The following is a 19,382-nucleotide window of genomic DNA, read 5'->3' as shown; positions in this document are numbered from 1 at the left end:
ATGTAGCTCTCCAGATGTTGCTGTACTCCAGCTCCCATTATCCCTTCCCACTGGCCATGCTGGCTGGGGCTGGTGGCAGCTGAAGTCCAACACAATCCGGTGGGCCAAAAGTTCCCCATCCGTGCCCTGCAACATCTAATTACACCATCAGAATCCACCTTCTAATTACACCATCAGAATCCACCTTCTAGTTTCTATTGCTAGCATTTAATATTGGTTGAAGGGAACAGAATATATAAGGCACCCATTAATTGCACAAGCTGCTAGCATACAGTATAAGCAAAGAATTGCAAGGAATGACAGATTTAATTGACCTGCCTTAACTCTTGTTGCACCCATCAGATGACAGAAAATTGTACATTTTCTTGCAAAATAATCTTTTTTTTTTTTTTTTTGTTCTAAGGAAATGTTACTTCGAGCCCATTAAAACAATTAGGCTTTTGCTGATATTTCTAGCAGATGTTCCACAGTGTAAGGGTACCCATCACACAACAAGGGGGGGGGGGTCATTTGGAGGAAACTGAAGTTAGCTCAAAAGAGGCCCTATACATCTATTCAAGAGTGTTCTACAAAAATGTCTTTGTTCCATGGGAAAACGTTGCCTCCCAATGCTCAGGCTTCATGGCACTCAAATTGAAATGGACATCAAATGCCCAAGGCGGCTGCTGAACTGTGTGCCACTTTTGCACCAATGACATTTGCTTTATGCAGGCGCAGATGTAATGCTCCTAATCAGGCTGTGAGATTGCAAACTTCCTTCGCCCACCACCTCCTCCGTTCAGAAGCACAAGTCTATCCAGATCAGCACCGACTATAACAACGGTTAAAGCTAAATAGATTTCCCACTTAGCCCAGAATCCAAAATCAACTTTAAGCCATTGTTTCGGATCTTGCATTAAGCAAGTCAACATCAGCGCAGCTGGAACTTGGACACAGAAGCCAGACCTTTGGTCTATCCAGCTAGAAAGCTGTCTGTGGACAAACGCCAGCTCCCTTGGCCTGAAAGTGAGATGAACGCCACAACCCCATAGTTGCCTTTGACTGGACTTAACCATCCAGGGGTCCTTTACCTTTTTTACCTTTTACTAATTGGAATTTGTGCTGCAGGAGATCCTGTTGCCTGCTCCTGGTTGCTTAGCCATGTAGCACTCTATAGCTAACTGGGGTAAAGCCATCAGGAGCTGTATATCTGCTGCAGCCCAGGAAAGCATTTTTTAAATCCACCTTAAGCATGGCAAGGATGATGTGGGATACCAATTTAGGGAAATGAATGAAAGAAACCAACAAATGACTCAGCTGCCTGCCCCAGCCTGTGTTGTCTCAAGCTAGGAAATGCCCTTCAAGTTCCTAATGCTCCCTGTTGCCCCATTTGGGGACATCGGCCATAACAGGCTGGCTCCCATGCTCACTATTACTGCTTCTGCTCCAAACTCTATTTACTTTTATCTGGTCTCTTGCTTCAGCTTTCTTTTGCACACTTGCCTCATTAAATCCCTCCTCAAACCTAATCCTTGGAGAATCATTTTTTATTTTTTATTAGCAACATTGTCAGCAGCCGCTTAAGAACCTCTGTGTCAGCAACATGTCTGCAAATCTGTATCATATGTCTACATTTTACATTTGTTTATGTCTTCCCTTTTCCGTTCTACTCTTCTTTATGGTACACTATGGGCTGCCAGGTCAGGATTATATATATATATATATATATATATATATATATATATATATATGCCTGAAGTTCTTTGAAGCTCTCAGCAATTTGTGCAGGGTACGTTGCAAATCAAAATGAAAATTTGTTTTTGCCTTTTAGTAGTGCTTTCCATGCCATTTAACATTTGGCAGATCTCAATGCACAAGCTAGCAGCTCCACATAGTGGATAAAGAACAAGTGGCATGGACAACCTATGCCTATGCAGTTAGCAGTGTGGCTGATGATTAGAACCATCATCCAGAGACAGGCAGGAAGAGATAAGTGTACACCAGCTAAGGATGGATTGGTCAATCTGTCAGCACACGTCAATTCCACATGTGTACATTCGTACTGTTCCAGCCCCATTTTCACATTGCTATGCATGAAAATGATATTTAAATATGACTCTCAACGTACGCAATTCTAAATGCATGTTCTAAAACACATGTTTTGTTTGGGTACATTTTCAAACTGGTAATTGTGCTATTGAAAAATTCAGGGAAGTGGAAAACCTGAAGGATAAATTTCTCATTTCCTGTCCCACACATTTGTCTGGGACAGGGGTCTGCAACCTTTAAGACACAAAGAGCCACTTGGACCCGTTTCCAAAGGGAAAAAACAACAACTGGGAGCCGCAAAACCATTGCGACATTTAAAACAAATATAACGCTGCATATATTGTTTCTTACCTTAATGCAATAATAATAAATAACGTATAGGAGCCAATGCAAAGTATAATTAGTACAAACAACAAGAATAAGTTATTACTTTTTTGCATTGACTCAGGGGCGTACCCAGGATCAAAACTAGGGGGGGGGGCAAGTCATGGTCGTTCAGGTTGTGACATTTCAGCACGGAAAGGCAAATGAAACCAAAATTTTAGGGAAATTATATATAATTATAGCAGTGCTTTATTACAGTAGTTATTACAATTATTTGCTTGGTTTTTTTAAATTTTTATTCTAGTTACATGTCTTATACCAGGGGTGGCCAACTCCCAAGAAACTGTGATCTACTTTCAGCAGTGATCTACCCCCATTTTTTGGGGTTCAGCTCAAAGTTGTTTTTTGGGGGGTGTGGTGGGTGGGAGAGAGGGCTTCCCCCTCTAAGATAGGTTGGCAAGCGAACTAATAAAGAAAGAAAAAGGGGGGTGGGAATGGAAAAGTGGGGTGGAAAAATATAAATTGGGGTGGGGTGGGGTGGGGAGTATATCTATTAAAAATATGTAGTAGTTTAAAAAATAAAAATAAAGGGGGAAAATCTTTTTCTTCTTTTTCCTTTTTTTGAAAACAAAAACAAAAGGGGAAGAGAAAAGAAAAAGGGGGGATAGAGGGAGAAAAGGGTAATAATAAAAATTCAAATAGAGTGGCTGCAGCAGCTGTGGGGGGTGTTTGTTTGTTTTTCGTTTGTTTGTTTGTTTTAAAAATGGGATTTCTCCCCTTGGATTAAAAAAGGAGGGGAGGAAGAAAAAGAGAGGGGGGTGGGAGAGCAAGGCAAAAAGCCAAAAAGCCAAAAACAGGTTTGGGGGGGGGAAATCACGCCAGGCACTGCAGCGCGCCGGCCTCGGGGCTCTGGGCCCCCGAGCCGCCCTTGGGGCCGTCTTGAGCATGTACACCGCCCGCAGCGAGCGCTGGCGAAGCACTGGTTGGCGGAGGTTTCAGAAGCAGCCCGGACGTTTTCGCTGCCGCCGCCCCAAAGCAGCTCTACTTCATCCTGTCGGAGACCATCACTGCCCTCCCGTCACGGCGACACCTGGCCCACCTGCTCCGCCCTCCGCGCGGCCGCTTTGAAAAGGATTCCGCCCGACAGGGGCTGCTCAGAACAGGGACCGCTCCAATCGCCGCCGCCACCTCCCGCCGCCTTTATTATCCCGACTCTTTTCTCTCTCTCTCTCTCTCGATAACTCGCAAAGCCCAGCTCCTTCTTCTCCCCGCCCTAACGCCACCCTCATTGGCATGTTCCCCTCAAACAGGAACAGGCATCCCGGCGGCTCATTGGCCGGACGAAGAATCGCTCTCCCGTTCCCGCCTCCCGCCTTCATCCTCAGTGGCTACCTTGGCGGTAAGGCCCCGGCCCCGGCTCTGAGCCTATGCGCCAAGGCGGGCGATCTGTCCTGCCAATCGGCACGCCGAGGTGGTAAAAGCTCAGCCCTCCCCACACGCTTATTGGTGTGAAGAAGTCGCTTCCTCTCTCTGGGAGTGGTCAAGGTGGACATCAATCTTGGGTCTGTCCTCGGGAACCCCGAGAGGGCTGAGAAAGACCGCCCAGCTGTTCAACGTTGATGCGGATTATTCATGGGTTTTTTGGCCCTTTTTTTGCCGATAACCATTTAATTATTATTGAAAGGGCATTGAAAGGGGGCATGCCGGAGCCACGGGAGACCTGTCAGAGAGCCGCATGCGGCTCCGGAGCCGCAGGTTGCTGACCCCCGGTCTGGGAGGTGCATATCAAACAATTTCCCATCGGAATTCACAGAAAGCAAATTCCTCAAACATCTCTAAGCAGGTATTTTCACACCTCTGAACAGGGGGGTCCTCCATTCACCCTTTTAGGTTTTCCTGTTCTTAAAAAGTGGTTTGCCATGTACTGTATATGGAAGTTGCTTGGAAGATAAGCCCCACTGCACATGCGTAGTAAGGTTGTGCATGTGTGGTAGAGATTAGGTGGTTCCCCTTAACTTAAAAAAAACATTTTAAAAATATAAATAATGGCATTCAATTGAGCCAATAGGATTATAATAATTCTGAAGATAGTAATTCTAAAATATAATTAACTAGATATATTTTATCTAGAGAATCTAGAGAATTATTATCTAGTGATAATAATCTATCTAGAGGACTCTAGTCATGTACTTTGTTCATTATCCCTCCAGCCCAGCCCAATGGAACCACCGACTTCCCTCATCTATGATGGCAGGACTACTGTTTTTTCATATGCCTATCACAATGAAACAAAAAGAGATGGTTAAGAACACTGAACCTGCCAGGGGTAGTTCAGCCATTTCAGCCACTTCACCCACTGTTTTACCCCTAGAACGTATAAACAACTCTGAAGATAAAAAGAGGTCTGGGGTTTGTTATTCTAGTGCAAATGTTCATGTCGATATTCTGCATGAAACAGAGTGGCTCTGCTTGCCTCAGTCGGAAAGTCCACCAAGACAGGGGCACTGATGTAGGAGGGGTCCGTTAAAAGATGTACGTGGTCTTCCATGCCCATTTATCTGTCCTTATTTCCCTGCATAGCCCTGTTTGTGGCCCTTGCACCTACAACCACTTAGCCGTTGTCAGTCTGCCTCTATAAAGGCCTGAACCAAGCCCAGCCATTTTCTGAAAAATGACTCCTATCTCTCAGAGAAAGATGAAATAGTCAGCGCAGAAGACCCTAGTGTCCTGGGACCAGTAAGATTAAAAAAAAGTCTTTTAAAATGAATAAATTGCTCCAGTAACAGAAATAAAGGTGTGGTACCAACCCCTTAAAGATACAATGAGAGTTAAATGAATACCTCCAGGAGTGCTCCCTCCCTATGCTTAGTGATAAGCCAGTGGGGTGTAGTGGTTAAGAGCGGTGGACTCGTAATCTGGGGAACCGGGTTCGTGTCTCCACTCCTCCACATGCAGCTGCAGGGTGACCTTGGGCTAGTCACACTTCTTTGAAGTCTCTCAGCCCCACTCACCTCACAGCGTGTTTGTTGTGGGGGAGGAAGGGAAAGGAGAATGTTAGCCGCTTTGAGTGATAAAGCGGGATATCAAATCCAAACTCTTCTTCTTCTTCTTCTTCTTCTTAACCACGTTAGCATACAGTTCTATAAAAGCTCTCACCTAGCAAACTTGGTGCCCTCCAGGTGTTGTTGGACTACAGCTCCCATCATCCCCAACAACTGACCATGCTGATTGGGGGTGATATAGTCTATAACAGGGGTGGCCAGGTCAAAATTGTTGAGCTTTTTTTTTTAGGAAGGACTAAGGAGGAAGGCCCATTGGGGGTGGGTTGGGTCAAAGTTGTTGAGTTTTTTTCAGGGAGGAGGTAAAATGTTGAGCTTTTTTTTAGGGGAGCCACAGTTGTTCAGCTTCTTTGGAGGGAGCCAATGATCTACCAGTGACCTACCACAGACGTCCAGTGATCTACTGGTAGATCACGATCTACCTGTTGGGCATGCCTTGTCTATAACATTTGGATGGCACTGCATTGGGGAAGGCTGGTCTAGTACTACAAAATGTCTCTTTTGCTGATTATATAACTATGTCACACTGCTTCCGTCCTCAGCAGTCAAAGTCCCCTATGACCACCCGTTCGCCTTTGCTGTTCCCCTCTGCGTTGGAACCACAACTCTACGAGTGGGCAGTTAGGCGAAATCCAGCTCTCAAGAAGAATGTCACCTTTCCCCACCATACCTAGTTTTCCACTGAGAAGCAGATGAGGAAGGAGTGCCATTTGTGACAATAAGATGATCCTACATAGTGCTTGTGGGATGGGGGTGCAGGCTATCACAACACTTCCATTTCAAAACAGCCCTGCAGAATATAACTCACTGACCAGTTATAATGTTACTCATCTTTCTGCACTTTTTTCTCCAAAACCCCGATTTCACTTCACAGGCCAGTTTTTGTTTTTGTTTTGTTTTTGGAGTTCATGGCCTCTCTCTAATCTTATTCCGTCATCCAAACCACCAAATAATCAGCAGCAATCTCTGAAGCAAGCAAGTGCACAGTCGTGATGTGCTCAGCCTGACACTGTATGCTCAATCAAGCACCGGCAAGTGGAAGGGGAGGAACCAAACAGGGCATCTCCAACACCATCCTAAGGCCAGCCAGCCAGCCAGCCAGCCAGGTAAGGAGACAGGAGGGGGAGCAGGATCCTTATACCGCTCTGCAAAGCACCACATGCATTGATGGTAGGGTACTAAAGATAACAATGAACAACGAATACTTGCTCATTGTAAATATTCCCTCTACAAAGCCTTAGGAATCACACAGTGATTTGCAACTATAGTTTGTTTTGCACAATTACAGAAAGCATGCCACATTTTGGATGTTGCTTGGTGTTTCCAGAAATGACCCTTCAGTGACAAAAAGGGTGCAAATTCTGAACCACGTTGGATAGTTTAAATGAGAAAATGCAAAGGCTTGCTTTGGAGAGTTAACTACCATACTTTATCTCCAACTGAGCTTAGAAATCCCATTACCAATATAGCAATGAGGATGGAAAGACAGCCATCTTTTTATCTTAGCACTTTATATCCATTGTGTGCAAAAGACAATGGTCAAATGTGCTGTGGTGTAATCTGTACAGTAATATAATAAAATAAAATATCAGGTCAGTTCACTCAGTTCTTGCACACTTTTTTATCTGGAAACTATCATACATGGTTAGAAGCACACGCGCACACCCACACCCTGGAAACACTGACAGAAGAAAAATATAAAAGTGTGCACACTTTTTTGGCGGGGAGGAAGGAACAGTGCCAGGAGGGAAAAAGAGCAATATATCCTTTCCCCTTTAACAATACACCTGTTGTGCTCCTATGTTTGCAGTCTTGAAACAGCTTCTCTGGCTTCCTGACTGTTTCCAAGGACCATTCAAAGTGAAATGGTTGGGACCCAAGGCTGTTCATCCCCATATGAACCTGCCCAGGCATTAAGATCTGCCCCAGAAGCCCTTCTCTTGCTGCCGTGCATCCAGATGCAAGGAATTTAGCGACCAGAGAAAGGTGGCACAGTCTGTATATGGAATGTGCTCCCCAGAGAGCCCCAGCTGTCTTCTCTGTGACGCATTAGGCATCTGATTAAGACTGTTCTCTTTTCCCGAGATTCAAAAGGCCAAACTAAACGCTGTGTTAACTCTGGAGAACTTTTGCCAGAACTCTGGAGAACTTTATTTACGTTTTTATCTGGCGCTTACTACTTTTATTGTTGTTGTTGATGATGTTGATGTTGTCTGATGATGTTGCTGTGCTTGATTTCACTCCACGATATACCTTAAACTTAAGTTTGTGCTTTACAGATACTTACTGTTTGCCGCTTTGGAAATTTGCTTAGAATCTAAAAGCAGGATAAACTAGGTAAAAAAGATTTGGGTCCCAACTACTGCAAGGGGCATTCGGCTTGTGGAATGGTGGGGGGGTGTGTGTCCTAGTCTCTCTGTCCAAACTAGAACCTCTCACTTTCCCCAAATGCTGATCCCAAGGGCCAGGGACTCTGAGAAATGACCTGGATTTGGTTCACAGGACTGTAGCTGGAACGGTGGTGGGGAGGGAGCGAAATCGGCAAAAATCAAGGGCTCCCCTCCCCCTCTTGAATGAGTGCAGCTGCCTTCCGCTAGTGCACCATTGGATCCCACCCCCCACCCCCCCACCCCGTTTAATCAACTGGTAAATGAAGCTCCGTATGTAGCAGTAAGCTTCGGAAATGGAACAATTGATTCCAAGCTATTTAATGCTTTCTAGCAAATAAAATAAAAATTAAAAGGTTCAGGGTCAGGCTTGAGGAAGCCCCTTAGGAGGCTTCCCTAATGTGCCAACATCCCTGCCCCATGCCAGCTGATGACCCCCTGTCCTCCTGTTTATTCTATTTATCTCTACAGAACAGGTGGGTGGGTGGCTTACTAAAGAGGAGCAGAGACAGTAGTAGTGGCACTCCTCTGATGTGGGTGGCAATTACTGCAATTGGCACAATGTCACAGAGTCTAGCTCTGGGGCCACAGCGGACAACTACAAGCAATGGTGGCTGCCCAGCAATGGCTGGAGCACCACCAGCAGCAATGGCCCCACAGCAGATGCCATATTGTGATGCCATCTCTGGTTAGGGGACAGATTTAGGAATTATTGACATAGTACATATTAATTTTACAAACCGCTTGCAAAAGCAGCTCCAGTAAAAAAAAAAAACAGCAACAACAGGATTGTTGCCCAAGACTCATCAAGGACTTATTCCACAAGATAACAAGGAACTGTCCTCAGTTTATTCTGTTTAGAGAAGGAATATTTATAAGCTGTTTTACACAGTCCATTTTCTCCTACAAGCAACAATCCTGGCACTCCCTGCAGTGGCGGAGCTTCATGCTCCGGCACTGGGGGGGGGGGGAGAGCAGGTGGGGGCAGGGCTGGCACACGTCCCAGGGTGGGGCATGCCGCCTGCAGGGGCGTTGCACCCAGCATGGGCGTGGGGGGCAGCCGCGATGGCACCCCACCGGGATCGCACTTCCAGGGGTGGTACACTCCCCTCTCACTCCTCTTCCTCCGCCAGTGACTCCCTGAGCACAGACTCATGTGAACCAATGCAATGTGTGAACCTGGTAACCAGGCACACGGCAGGCAGAGAATCCCATAAGAGACATTTATTCTAGCCACCACCATCACAGGAATTTCCACTTGCTCTGTTTCATAACGATCTGGTTCACATTTCATTTGTCCACATGTACCAGAAGCTATTAGGCTTTGGGACTCTTTGCATGTAAAACAAAATATATTGTCTGAACTGGTATCTATTATTAAAGTTCTGATGTAGTAAGTTTTATAATCTGGATAAGAGCTCTCTAGTGCAGAAATATGTTTTTCAAAAGGAGAGTGAATACCTGGCCTAGGAAAACGCTGGTGGGAAAATCCTGTTCAAGTGCTCCTTTGACAAAGCCACCTTTCTGATTTTTTATAAATGGATGTGATTCAGCCATGCAAGTTTAACATTCAAATTAAAGAGTGAATATAATTTTAACTCTTCCTTTCTTCGAGTTTCTCAAAGCCACCCCAAAAAGTGGAAACAGAAAGCAGAACATAATTTTCTAGTGGTGGCCCTAGGTGTGACTGTCTTACCTGTGCTGTTGAAGGAAAATACTTATCAGGCTACTACTGCTTCATTACGACAATTGTATACATCTAATAAATGCCACTAGTCATGGGAATTGGAGGTACACAATTGTTGTCGCTCATTAGACATAGAATTTTATGCACAAGAACCACCCCACAAAATTATACTAAGTAGAGAAATTTGCAAGGGTCTAACTGAGGAATCTTGTTTCTCAATCAGAAACACTTAAAAAAAAAATATTATTTTTAAGCCTGCTAGTCTGTGTGCTTTGTGAAAGAGAAAGTTAGGCTTACATATCTATGGTGCTATAGGCTATAGAAATATCTACTCACAACCTGCTTGTATCTCAGGGGGAGTATTCAAAAGCATCATGGCAGTGGCAGCATCAATGTCAGGATCTGGAAAAATCAACCAATAAATACATTAATTTACAAGTGGACCAATTTCCACTCCCACTAATTTAAAGAATGAACGGAATCTCCACAGTGATGAGTTGTTACCAAAAAGTAAGATTAAATTTGCCAATATATATATACTGGGAAAAGAAAGATCCTCGCATTTATAAAAAAGTTTGTGTATTATTTATTATTATATGTGGTCCCAATGCTACAGAATTGGACACCATTCTGCATTTTCCTGCTGGGGTAGCCATGTCGTTGTTGCGTTCTCAGATAACACTAAACCAAAAACCTTGGTTTATTGAACTAGGGTATGCACAAAGGGGATGTACTGTAATTTTCGCTCCATAAGACACACTTTTTTCCTCCTAAGAAGTAAGGGGACATGTCTGTGCGTCTTATGGAGCGAATGTGTGGTCCCTGGAGCCGAATCGTCCAAGTGCAGGGGCGAAAAGCGGATCATGTGGCATGGAGGAGGGAAGGCTGCAGAGAGGAGGCTGCTGGGGTTCAGGGGCGCTGGGGAAGAGCCCTCCCATCTGAGCGCTGCTGTGCCACCACCGCCCGCCCCCAGAGCAAGGCTAGGCTGTGCTGTGCAGTAGAAGCGGTGGCGAAGGCGGCAGCAGCGCCTCTGTCAATTAGGTGGACTTCCCTCCCACACACGCTTCCCAGCCTGCTGGTGTCTCGGCTGCCTTTGCAGGGGAGAGCGGTGGCTCAGAGGAGGAGGAGGGCGGATGCACCAGGGCGAGTGCCGGCGGGGCTGAGGGTTCCCCGCCGCGGGCAAGAAGGGGGCACCGGCTGCCCTCCAATGTGGCCGGAGACTCCTGCAGGGCACTTTCAGCAGCCTCTAAGATGCGTCTCTTTAATGCTCCAAGGCAGAGCGGAGCAGCACCCGAACACACGTCCCCCTATTTACTCCAGAGGAATCCAGCCACTACGTAGGTGCGTCTTATGGTCAGGTGCGTCTTATGGAGCAAAAAATACGGTGCTCTCAACACAGCTCCTTTCCTGCTACTTTGCTCCTCTCTGCATTACACATTGCACCATTACACATGCACCTGGAAACAACAGTTAGCGAATTTCAAGCAAGCCAGGCTATTAAGTCAACTAAACTATGGCTTGATATCAAGGCTTATTTTGAAGTAGCTAATCATAGTCTCAAGTGTGCCATGAAACAGGAGGCTATGGCCAGGTGCTGAATCCTGGTTTGTGAAGAGAGGAGCAAAGTGGCAGGAAAGGTCCAATTTGACGGTTCACACAATTCCTGCATATCTTAGCTTATTAAGGACCCTCCAACAGCCTTCTGTCATCACTGGAGTCAAAATCATATCATTTCCAGATTACATGGCCAACAATTGGGGGCGATGGAACATGTACAGTAGTCCATACATATATATTTATTTATTTTTTGCGTTACATGCAGACACAGGAAGAGTGTTGTGGCACCTTCAAAAGATTAAATATGTGCCACAAGATTATTTCTGTGTGTATGAATTCCTTTCAGAGTTGTGATGGGAGATTTCTGTGAAACTCAGGGTACCCTCCAGTTCCCCCAAAGTCACAGCATTTACATGCAGAGGTATTATTATAGGGTTCATCTGACCCCCATTTCCTCATTTCACAGCTCTGACTCATGCAGTCCATTCAGGGACTGAGAAGTCTCTGTGTGCTTTCCATCTCCACTCAACCCTCCTTTATGCCTGGAATACTAGTTACAAGAGTTTCATTGAGCTCTATGGCAATTACTCAGTGTGAAAGCAGTGTTAGAAACTGATATATGAAAGCTAGGAGCTAAATGGCACCTTAAACCTAAGTTATGGGCGCAACAATGGAATATCTAGGTGCGGGGTTTTTTATAACAAAATACAAAGCTGAAAATGAATGAAACTGCAGCTAAGTTATTGTGTTCATTTTTCACATGGTCTAGTCCTCCCCCTGCCCGCCCCACTAATATTCTTAAGAGGGCCTCTTCTCCAGTCTTCAGAGTAGCTGGAAGTGGGGAGGCAGAAAAAGGTCCTCCTTTCCTTCCACTCTGCAGTTTTAATCTGAAATCTGAGCCCAGAGCTCAGAAACTGCTTGTGCTAGTGAAATTCCCTGTCGCAAAATGCGCCTAGAACAATGGGAGTTTCGAACACTGTGTGTAAGTGCTATTCCTGAGGGGAAATCCCTACCGATATGTATCAGATCATAAAGCTGTAGCAAGTTTGTGAGCTAAAAGAACAGACTGGACAGTCTAAGTCTTAGTACGTAGGGTGTACACAAACACAACAATAGGACATCATACAACCCCTGTGCCCCAGCCAGTAAGAATTAAAATTCTGTGCCTATACAGGGAGCTTGAGAACCATGTATGGGGGGGGGGCAAACCTCACAAAGGCACCACAAAGCCATTTGCATCAGGACCACTGTTACTTTTAATAGAAGGATCATCACTTGTCTGCCGTTATCCCTAATCGGTTTCAGAATCCATCATGCGCAGTTGGTTGACAGATGGCAAGTAAGGGACACGGAGCAAAATATGATCCTTTTATAACTATATTCACTTGCCTCCAAGAGGAGGCCGCACGGCTGCTGTGGAAATAGGGGTAGCCATGACAACGGTAAACAACCAAAAACGGCCAGTGAATAAGCTGAAAAGAACATCTGCCCCAGCAAAGCGTCCCAGCTGCCCTAGGGCGAAACTTGCTAATCGCCTAGTGATGCTGTGTGACAGGGAAAGCCGCCTATGCCATGTTCAAATAAATGAAGTGTGCAATTGAAGCAGACATAAAAATGCACACCCTTGCCGACTGCTGCCTCTGTGCTACTAAACTGAATGACTAATGGGATCATTTTTAAGGTGGTGGTGGCGGTGGGAGGGGGCGCAGGGGAGGAGAGGGAGGTGAAACACTTGTCACTATTTATGCTAAATTACATACCGCAAAAAATTCAATTTGCTGCTAATAGCTTCTTGGCATTTTATTTTGGGTATTATGTTGGAAAATTACATTTTAGTGTTAAAAATACATATTTCATATTTGTTATAAATGCAGTTCAATTTCAAGGGTAATAACGTAATGGAGTAGAAAGCCCTGCAATCTGTTAATAAATACATACTGCATACAACCTAAGAGGTTGTAATGGCCACTCTACGCTCTCTCTCTCTCCCCCCCCCCAATCCTCTCACACACAATTTCTTTCACCTTTTATGGACTTATTTATCTGATGTCTATGCCATCCCCCTTTACAGATGAAGGCTTCACTCCCTCTAATAGCAAACTCAGTGACCCCCCCCCCCCGGTACTGTGCTAACATCAACAGAGTTGAATACGGTTACTCAGAAATAAGAGGGAAGTAACAGTGTGCTTGGGGAAGCACCAAAGTTTGAGGAACTACCAAAAATCTTCAGTGTTGTTGTTTTTTAAAAGCCACATACAAAGTGGGTGTGGGAACCCCACCCGCAACAGAAATGGAAAAACCGAAGAGGAAGAAAACCAACACGGGGATGGCTGCAGGACAACTTGCAACCACGCGGTTTCCCCTTTGCTCTGACTGGCGCTGCTTCCTGTTCTGGAAGGAAAGGCAATCTTCTATCACTTCATGCCCAGATGCAAAAGGTTTTCAGCATGCAGACTTCTGTGCTGATTTTCTTCAGCTGTTCTCTCTAACAACAACAGAGGCTCAGTGGAGAAGAAAACTTGACTGAACATATAGTGGTCAGGGTAACTGCAGGGTCATTCATAAGCTGATGTGCACGTGGTTAAACTGTCTATGGAACCCAACTCATTCACAGGCATACGAGGTAATGCATGCAATGGCATGTATTGCTGCACATCTGGACGTGACCTGTAAACTGCACTGACCTATGAGCATGCTTCTGCAGAACAAGCTGCTCCATAACCACCCATCAGTGATATGGGATGGAGTGCTTTATGTTGGAGATTCATTCCCCGTGTCTGCAGTCATGGGATTGTTGTCCATCACATGACGGTGTATGTTTTCATTCCACAGAGTTGGAAGTGACGGAGACAGGATGTTTGTGTTACTGTGTTCCTTGAAGTGGGACTATTGTCCTTTGTTCCTTCTCTCTGCTGTCTGATGCTAGAGAGATAGGGAGCCATGTTGCAGTGCTCCGTGTATGTTTACATGTAAATAAAGTAGATTAGCCAAAATGCGGAGTTGCTGAGGTCTGTTTATGCATGCTGCAAAGACTCTGCGGATCCCTAAGTGTGCTGATGATTCTTGGTATCAGTCGCTGTGATGTTCTGGCAGAAGAAAGCTTCTGAAGCTCCTGAACAATCGACCAGGAGGGAGAGAACATGCCAGTCGGGCATGTGTCTCTGCCAGGGTCATACATGAGAGTAGGACGCTCCTGCCAATGGTCTGAAGAAAACAATCCACTTCATAAGCTCATCAGTAGCTATGAACAGATGCCAACCGCAAATATAGTATTAGGCAAACTTGGCAGTGACAAAGTTTTCTTGCATTGTTTACTAACTACAAGTAAAACAAATGTGCTAAGTTACGCCAACTGCATGTCAGTGCAGAACAGAACACGATCTACTTTGGACTACAGGATGATAAAGCAAAAAAAGCAACAACAAAAAAAAACATTAGACTGTGTGCACATACAGGCAGCGTTCAAAAATCCCCAGGCGCATTTTGCTACTGGTGTGGGTCCAACAGCAACTACATGGATATTTCTGCAGTGGGTGGAGATTAAAACCAAACGCATCTTAGAATATAAAATGTCACCTCTCGAGTCACGCAAGCATATTCTGATATGCAGGAGTTCAACCTAAATAAAAAATAATGCTGAAATGAATTAATCGTGTGGTTCCTGTCCCAATCAAATGTGTCATTTCATGTTGATTTTAAAAGTAACCCAATGCCATATTTGTTTGAAAAACCCCTCTTTCACATTTCTCCATTCAAAAGTTAATGCATACATCCTGAAACAGTGGGGTGGGGTGGCAGTGCTTACTTGACCTCCCGAAAGCCGAGTCACTTCTGTTTACTGAGAGGGAGGGGGCAAAGCAACGGGGAGGGCAGTGCAGAGAAATCATAGTGGCAGGAGCTCCAGATTTAACTCTGCTGGTGCATCTGCATCACACTGCCCTGCTGCCTTGCCAGTCTCCCTGAAGGTAAGCAGCATCAACTCTGCTGTCGGGAGGTCAGATAAGAACTGCTGCTCCATCATGCTGCCCACTACTGTCCTGAAAAAGGAAAGAAAATAAAGAAATGCCTCCGTTTCTCTCATGACTATGACATCAATGAGAATTATGAATGCTGACTGTTAGAAGAAAACTCAGGCTATTGGATGAGAAGTTCATATGAGAAAGAGGACGTCTTTATAATGTCAATCACGTGGAGCCTTACGCGTGATGTGGGCCATATTCATCACAAAGTCGCAGATAATTACCAGAGAACTACTTTACTTACACACACAAACACAAACACTAACACTGCAAAGGCTTGCATATTCCGCAACAGGAATCTGTACTTTCATTTCTTAGAAACCAAACCTTAACTCCCCATCACTTGCAATGTTTCGTCATGGCACATTGGACGGGTCTGCTATTCAAGTACCACAACTTGAATAAGAGGAACCTCTTTCAGCCTGTCAGCTGCATTCCCTCATGGGGAACCTTCTAGGGACCATGTGGCAATGGTCGGTGGAGCCAGGGGCAAAGTGGGTGGAGCAACATATGTGACTTTTACTTTCACACAGCAGGCTACATTCCTGCCATGCAAAAACCAGAGGTTTAAATCTCTTTCCTCCTTCTAGGCCTGGGGTCCCCAAACTAAGGTCCAGGGGCCGAATGCGGCCCAATCGCCTTCTAAATCCGGCCCGTGGATGGTCCGGGAATCAGTGTGTTTTTACATGAGTAGAATGTGTCCTTTTATTTAAAATGCATCTCTGGGTTATTTGTGGGGCATAGGAGTTCGTTCATTTTTTTCCCCAAAATATAGTCCGGCCCCCCACAAGGTCTGAGGGACAGTGGACCAGCCCCCTGCTGAAAAAGTTTGCTGACCTCTGCTCTAGGCAATCTATTTTACATGCATTCTTCCAAATGCCCCCTAGAGGCATTATCTCATTCTCTCTAGACAGGCAAAAGCACTCAAGGAGCACATGGAGCAGAAATGAGGATGTTTGATAAATATAAGCCATATAAGTGAATTTAGTTGTGCAACACATTTCAGTGTGTGTGTGTGTGTAAACTGAGATGATCTTGAGTTTTGACACACCTTGCCTTTCACAAAGTGACCTAAATCAAAGACAGAATATTACAGACTTAATTAAAAATGCAATTACATTAAATGCAGCATTGCTAATTGATATGAGCGTTATTCCAAATGCAAACCTTTAGTTAAAAAAAGAGCAACAGATAAATATACAAAGGCTCTCTAGCAGCAATATATAAGCACAATCGCTTTCAATTGCCAAGAGGAAATGAAATGTTTTTTTTCTGTGGTCTACGCCATGATACCAACTGGCCACAAATGATGGCAGCTTTTATATGCGTCTCATAATGTTCCAGTACACAACACTGTGCTGGGGAGATACCAAGCTTGTAGACCATTAATCTTTTCTAGGACAGCAATTCCCAGGTTCAAGTGAGCCATTGTTGGTGTTCTCAGAACAGCTTTCATAAAGTTCGCCGCCGAACAATATGTAACACTGATAACAGAAATCTTTCTCCCAGTTTTTTTTCTTCATTGTGTACAAGAATTGCTGCTGAATTATATTTAGTATGCCACGGTGGCATTTTATTACTGAATTAAAAATATGAAGTCACAAAAGCTACTGCTAATGGAAGAGATTAGCTTTTCTTCCTTCAACCTCTCTGCTTTTGCCCCAATCTAAATCCACATCAACTGCCCCCCTCAATTATCTGGAATGCCAACTGAGTGAAAATGTTTAATCAGAACATGATCACAGAAGAGCAGATCATCAGTGCTTTAGCGGGCCAATGGTAGATGCAGCAGCAATTGAGGGATAAAACCTTCACAAAGAGGCAGATTGTCTAAAAATGTGGCAGATGTACACCGAAAAGTGTATAATAAAATGAATATAATCTCTGCTATTCCTGCCCATTTAGCATATAATATGGTTTTATCAAGCCTCTTACCCCAACCATGACCAAACAGTGCACCACTTGGTATGTGGGTCAGCAGGCTAGTAACGCTTCAAAACCCACAAAACCCATCTGCATGTGGAATGAGATCTACTCTTGCTCCTGTAACATGCTAGAGGAGACTGAAGTAGAACATAGAATTGCAGAGGTGGAAGGGACCCAAAGGGTCATCTAGGATCTTACTTTTCACATACAGAAGCTGAGACATTCTGAAGATCTTGGTCTGGTGCCATGCTTAACCATGGCTATGACGGTTAACATTGGTTTGCTGCCTTAACTCTACTTAAGATCCCAGATCCATACAGAAACTATGCAGATTGCCAAGCTAAGCCCTGCCTGTAGAAAATGTGAAACCTTCATATCATGCATCTTATCAGTTCGTAGCTGGGGAAACTGCCTTAATCATGCTCAGAGACTGGATGGTTACTTGAAGAGCAGGTGCTCAGAAATCCAAAAAAATCCCACTTGCCTTATTGTGTCCCCAATTCAAGGTAGCTACAACTTGAGATGGGGCTCATTCAGGTCCTTCACCACAACATTGATCTTCTGTCTGCCAATAGTGATGCATGGCCCAAGAGTCCCCCTGAAAGGGAGCTGGTGCCATAATCTGTGGCTGCAATTGGGCATCTGTCCTCCACCATTTGTTAGGGTAATGGACTTTTTCATGGCTAAGCAGTGGAGGAACCTGCAGAGCGGGGGGGGGGGGGTGGAGGTGGGGGTGGAGGAGGCAAAGAATCTGGGCTGCTTGGGTATGGAGTCAAAAACCTGAAAAAAGTTGAAGTTGGGACAGAAACCTTGAGGAACTTTCTTGTGCACTTGGATGGAGTGCAATTTTGCTGCATAGTGCCCATTCATTTTGACAGGGCTTGCAAAGGAGAACTACCCAAAGGAATGGTTATTATATTTGCTTGATACACAGAGTGAGCTGGAAATAGCAGACATATAAAACAACAGGACACAGTTAAAATCATGATAAAACACAGCATAATCCAAAAACACCATACCACTCCAAATGTCTTCCAATATGGGGGAATCTTTCAGAGCGTAACCAAGGACTGTGTCAAATGAATCTCCTGAATATGGGCATTCCACAACTTTAGTGCAACAACAGAAAAAGCACCAAATTATCCTCCTTAGTGGGTAGGGAAGATGGAGAAAATATTCCTCAGAGTATCTAGAGCAGCCTTCGCCAATCTGGGGCCTTCTAGTTAATTTGGACAACAATTCCCATCAGCCCCTGATTGCATCTGATAGTTGTTGTCCAAAGCTGCTCTAGTAGTAAAAATCTCCCAACAGTGACCAGACAGAAAGAGGAACATGTATTTTAAAGTCAAGAATAAATATAAATATATATATATATAAAATGGCTGGGGAACTAGGCTAAAAATCAGTTCAAATCTCACCTCTGCAATAAATTCACTAGGTGGTCCTAGGTTAAGTCACTCTCTCATAGAATCATAGAGTTGGAAGAGACCACAAGGGGCATCCAGTCCAACCCCCTGCCAATCTCTTTTCAATCTCCTCTGCATTATGGAGGTAATCCCTCCTTCCGGCAACTCCTGCAGCCAAGCTGGTGCCAAATGCATTGCTTTCCTTTCCTTTGGACCACATCTGCAAGGCTGAGAGGGAGGCCTTGTCATCTGGGCAGCCCAGGACCTCTATACATATTGCTCAGGTCACTTCAAAGTTAGAAGTTACCGGTTTCTGCAGCCATAGCGGGTGATGTGATTCTCCAGTGGTTTGGCTTCACCCCTGGAGGAGCACGCCATTGTTTTTCGAGACTGATGCCAGCATCGATTGTTGTGAGGATTGTAACATGAGAAAGCAGGTAAAGTTATTCTTATAGAAGTGTTACGGTTATGATATTATTTCAGTCAGATGTAAGAATCCCCTGCACTGTTATTTACGCAGAACTGCTTGCACAGTATCTGAATATATGGCAACTTCAACAAATGCATATTGAAAACTCATTTTCTCTATCATTTCCCACAGTTTCAAAAAGGCTAGATGTGCTTTAGGTGTATATGGGCAATGTGGAAAGTCTTTTTTCCCATACGTAATTATGAGCATCAAATCAGCCAAGGCAACGGAAACTCGTCTGCTGCTTTTTTAATTTATTTTTTAAATTACTTCTTCCTAAAGGTTTAGCTTCAAAGCAACTAAGTGCCAAAGAATTCATTAACATAAGACTCATTTTGGAATATTTTTTAAAGTAGCTTCTACTAGCATTAAGTACAACAAGAAAGGGTAATATACCTATAGAAGATAATCCCATTGGAGGCTTCACTCATTAATCCTGTGAAAGGGCAAACTGACCCCCCCCCCCTCAAAAAAAATTATCAATGTGAAGAAACACCAAAAATTCTTAGAACAAGTAGTA

General features: G+C 44.5%; 1 protein-coding gene across 7 annotated transcripts in view; it reads right to left on the bottom strand.

The window, feature by feature from the left end:
- The window catches only part of FOXN3 (forkhead box N3), a 184,663-nt gene that overhangs the window by 15,109 nt on the left and 150,172 nt on the right, over positions 1-19,382 (bottom strand). For 5 of the 7 annotated variants that reach the window (XM_033141408.1, XM_033141392.1, XM_033141400.1 and 2 more), the window contains exon 5: positions 9,822-9,887. The exons of 1 other annotated variant lie outside the window; for it this stretch is intronic. In XM_033141408.1, coding sequence (XP_032997299.1) covers positions 9,822-9,887 — 66 coding nt within the window. The remainder of the gene's footprint in view (positions 1-9,821; positions 9,888-19,382) is intronic. One more of the 7 variants, XM_033141417.1, reaches the window with a different exon arrangement.

The sequence above is a fragment of the Lacerta agilis genome, chromosome 1 (genome assembly GCF_009819535.1).
Source record: "Lacerta agilis isolate rLacAgi1 chromosome 1, rLacAgi1.pri, whole genome shotgun sequence".
NCBI lineage: Eukaryota > Metazoa > Chordata > Lepidosauria > Squamata > Lacertidae > Lacerta > Lacerta agilis.
Note: the sequence above shows the minus strand (reverse complement) of the source record. Positions and strands in the feature narration are given on the sequence as shown.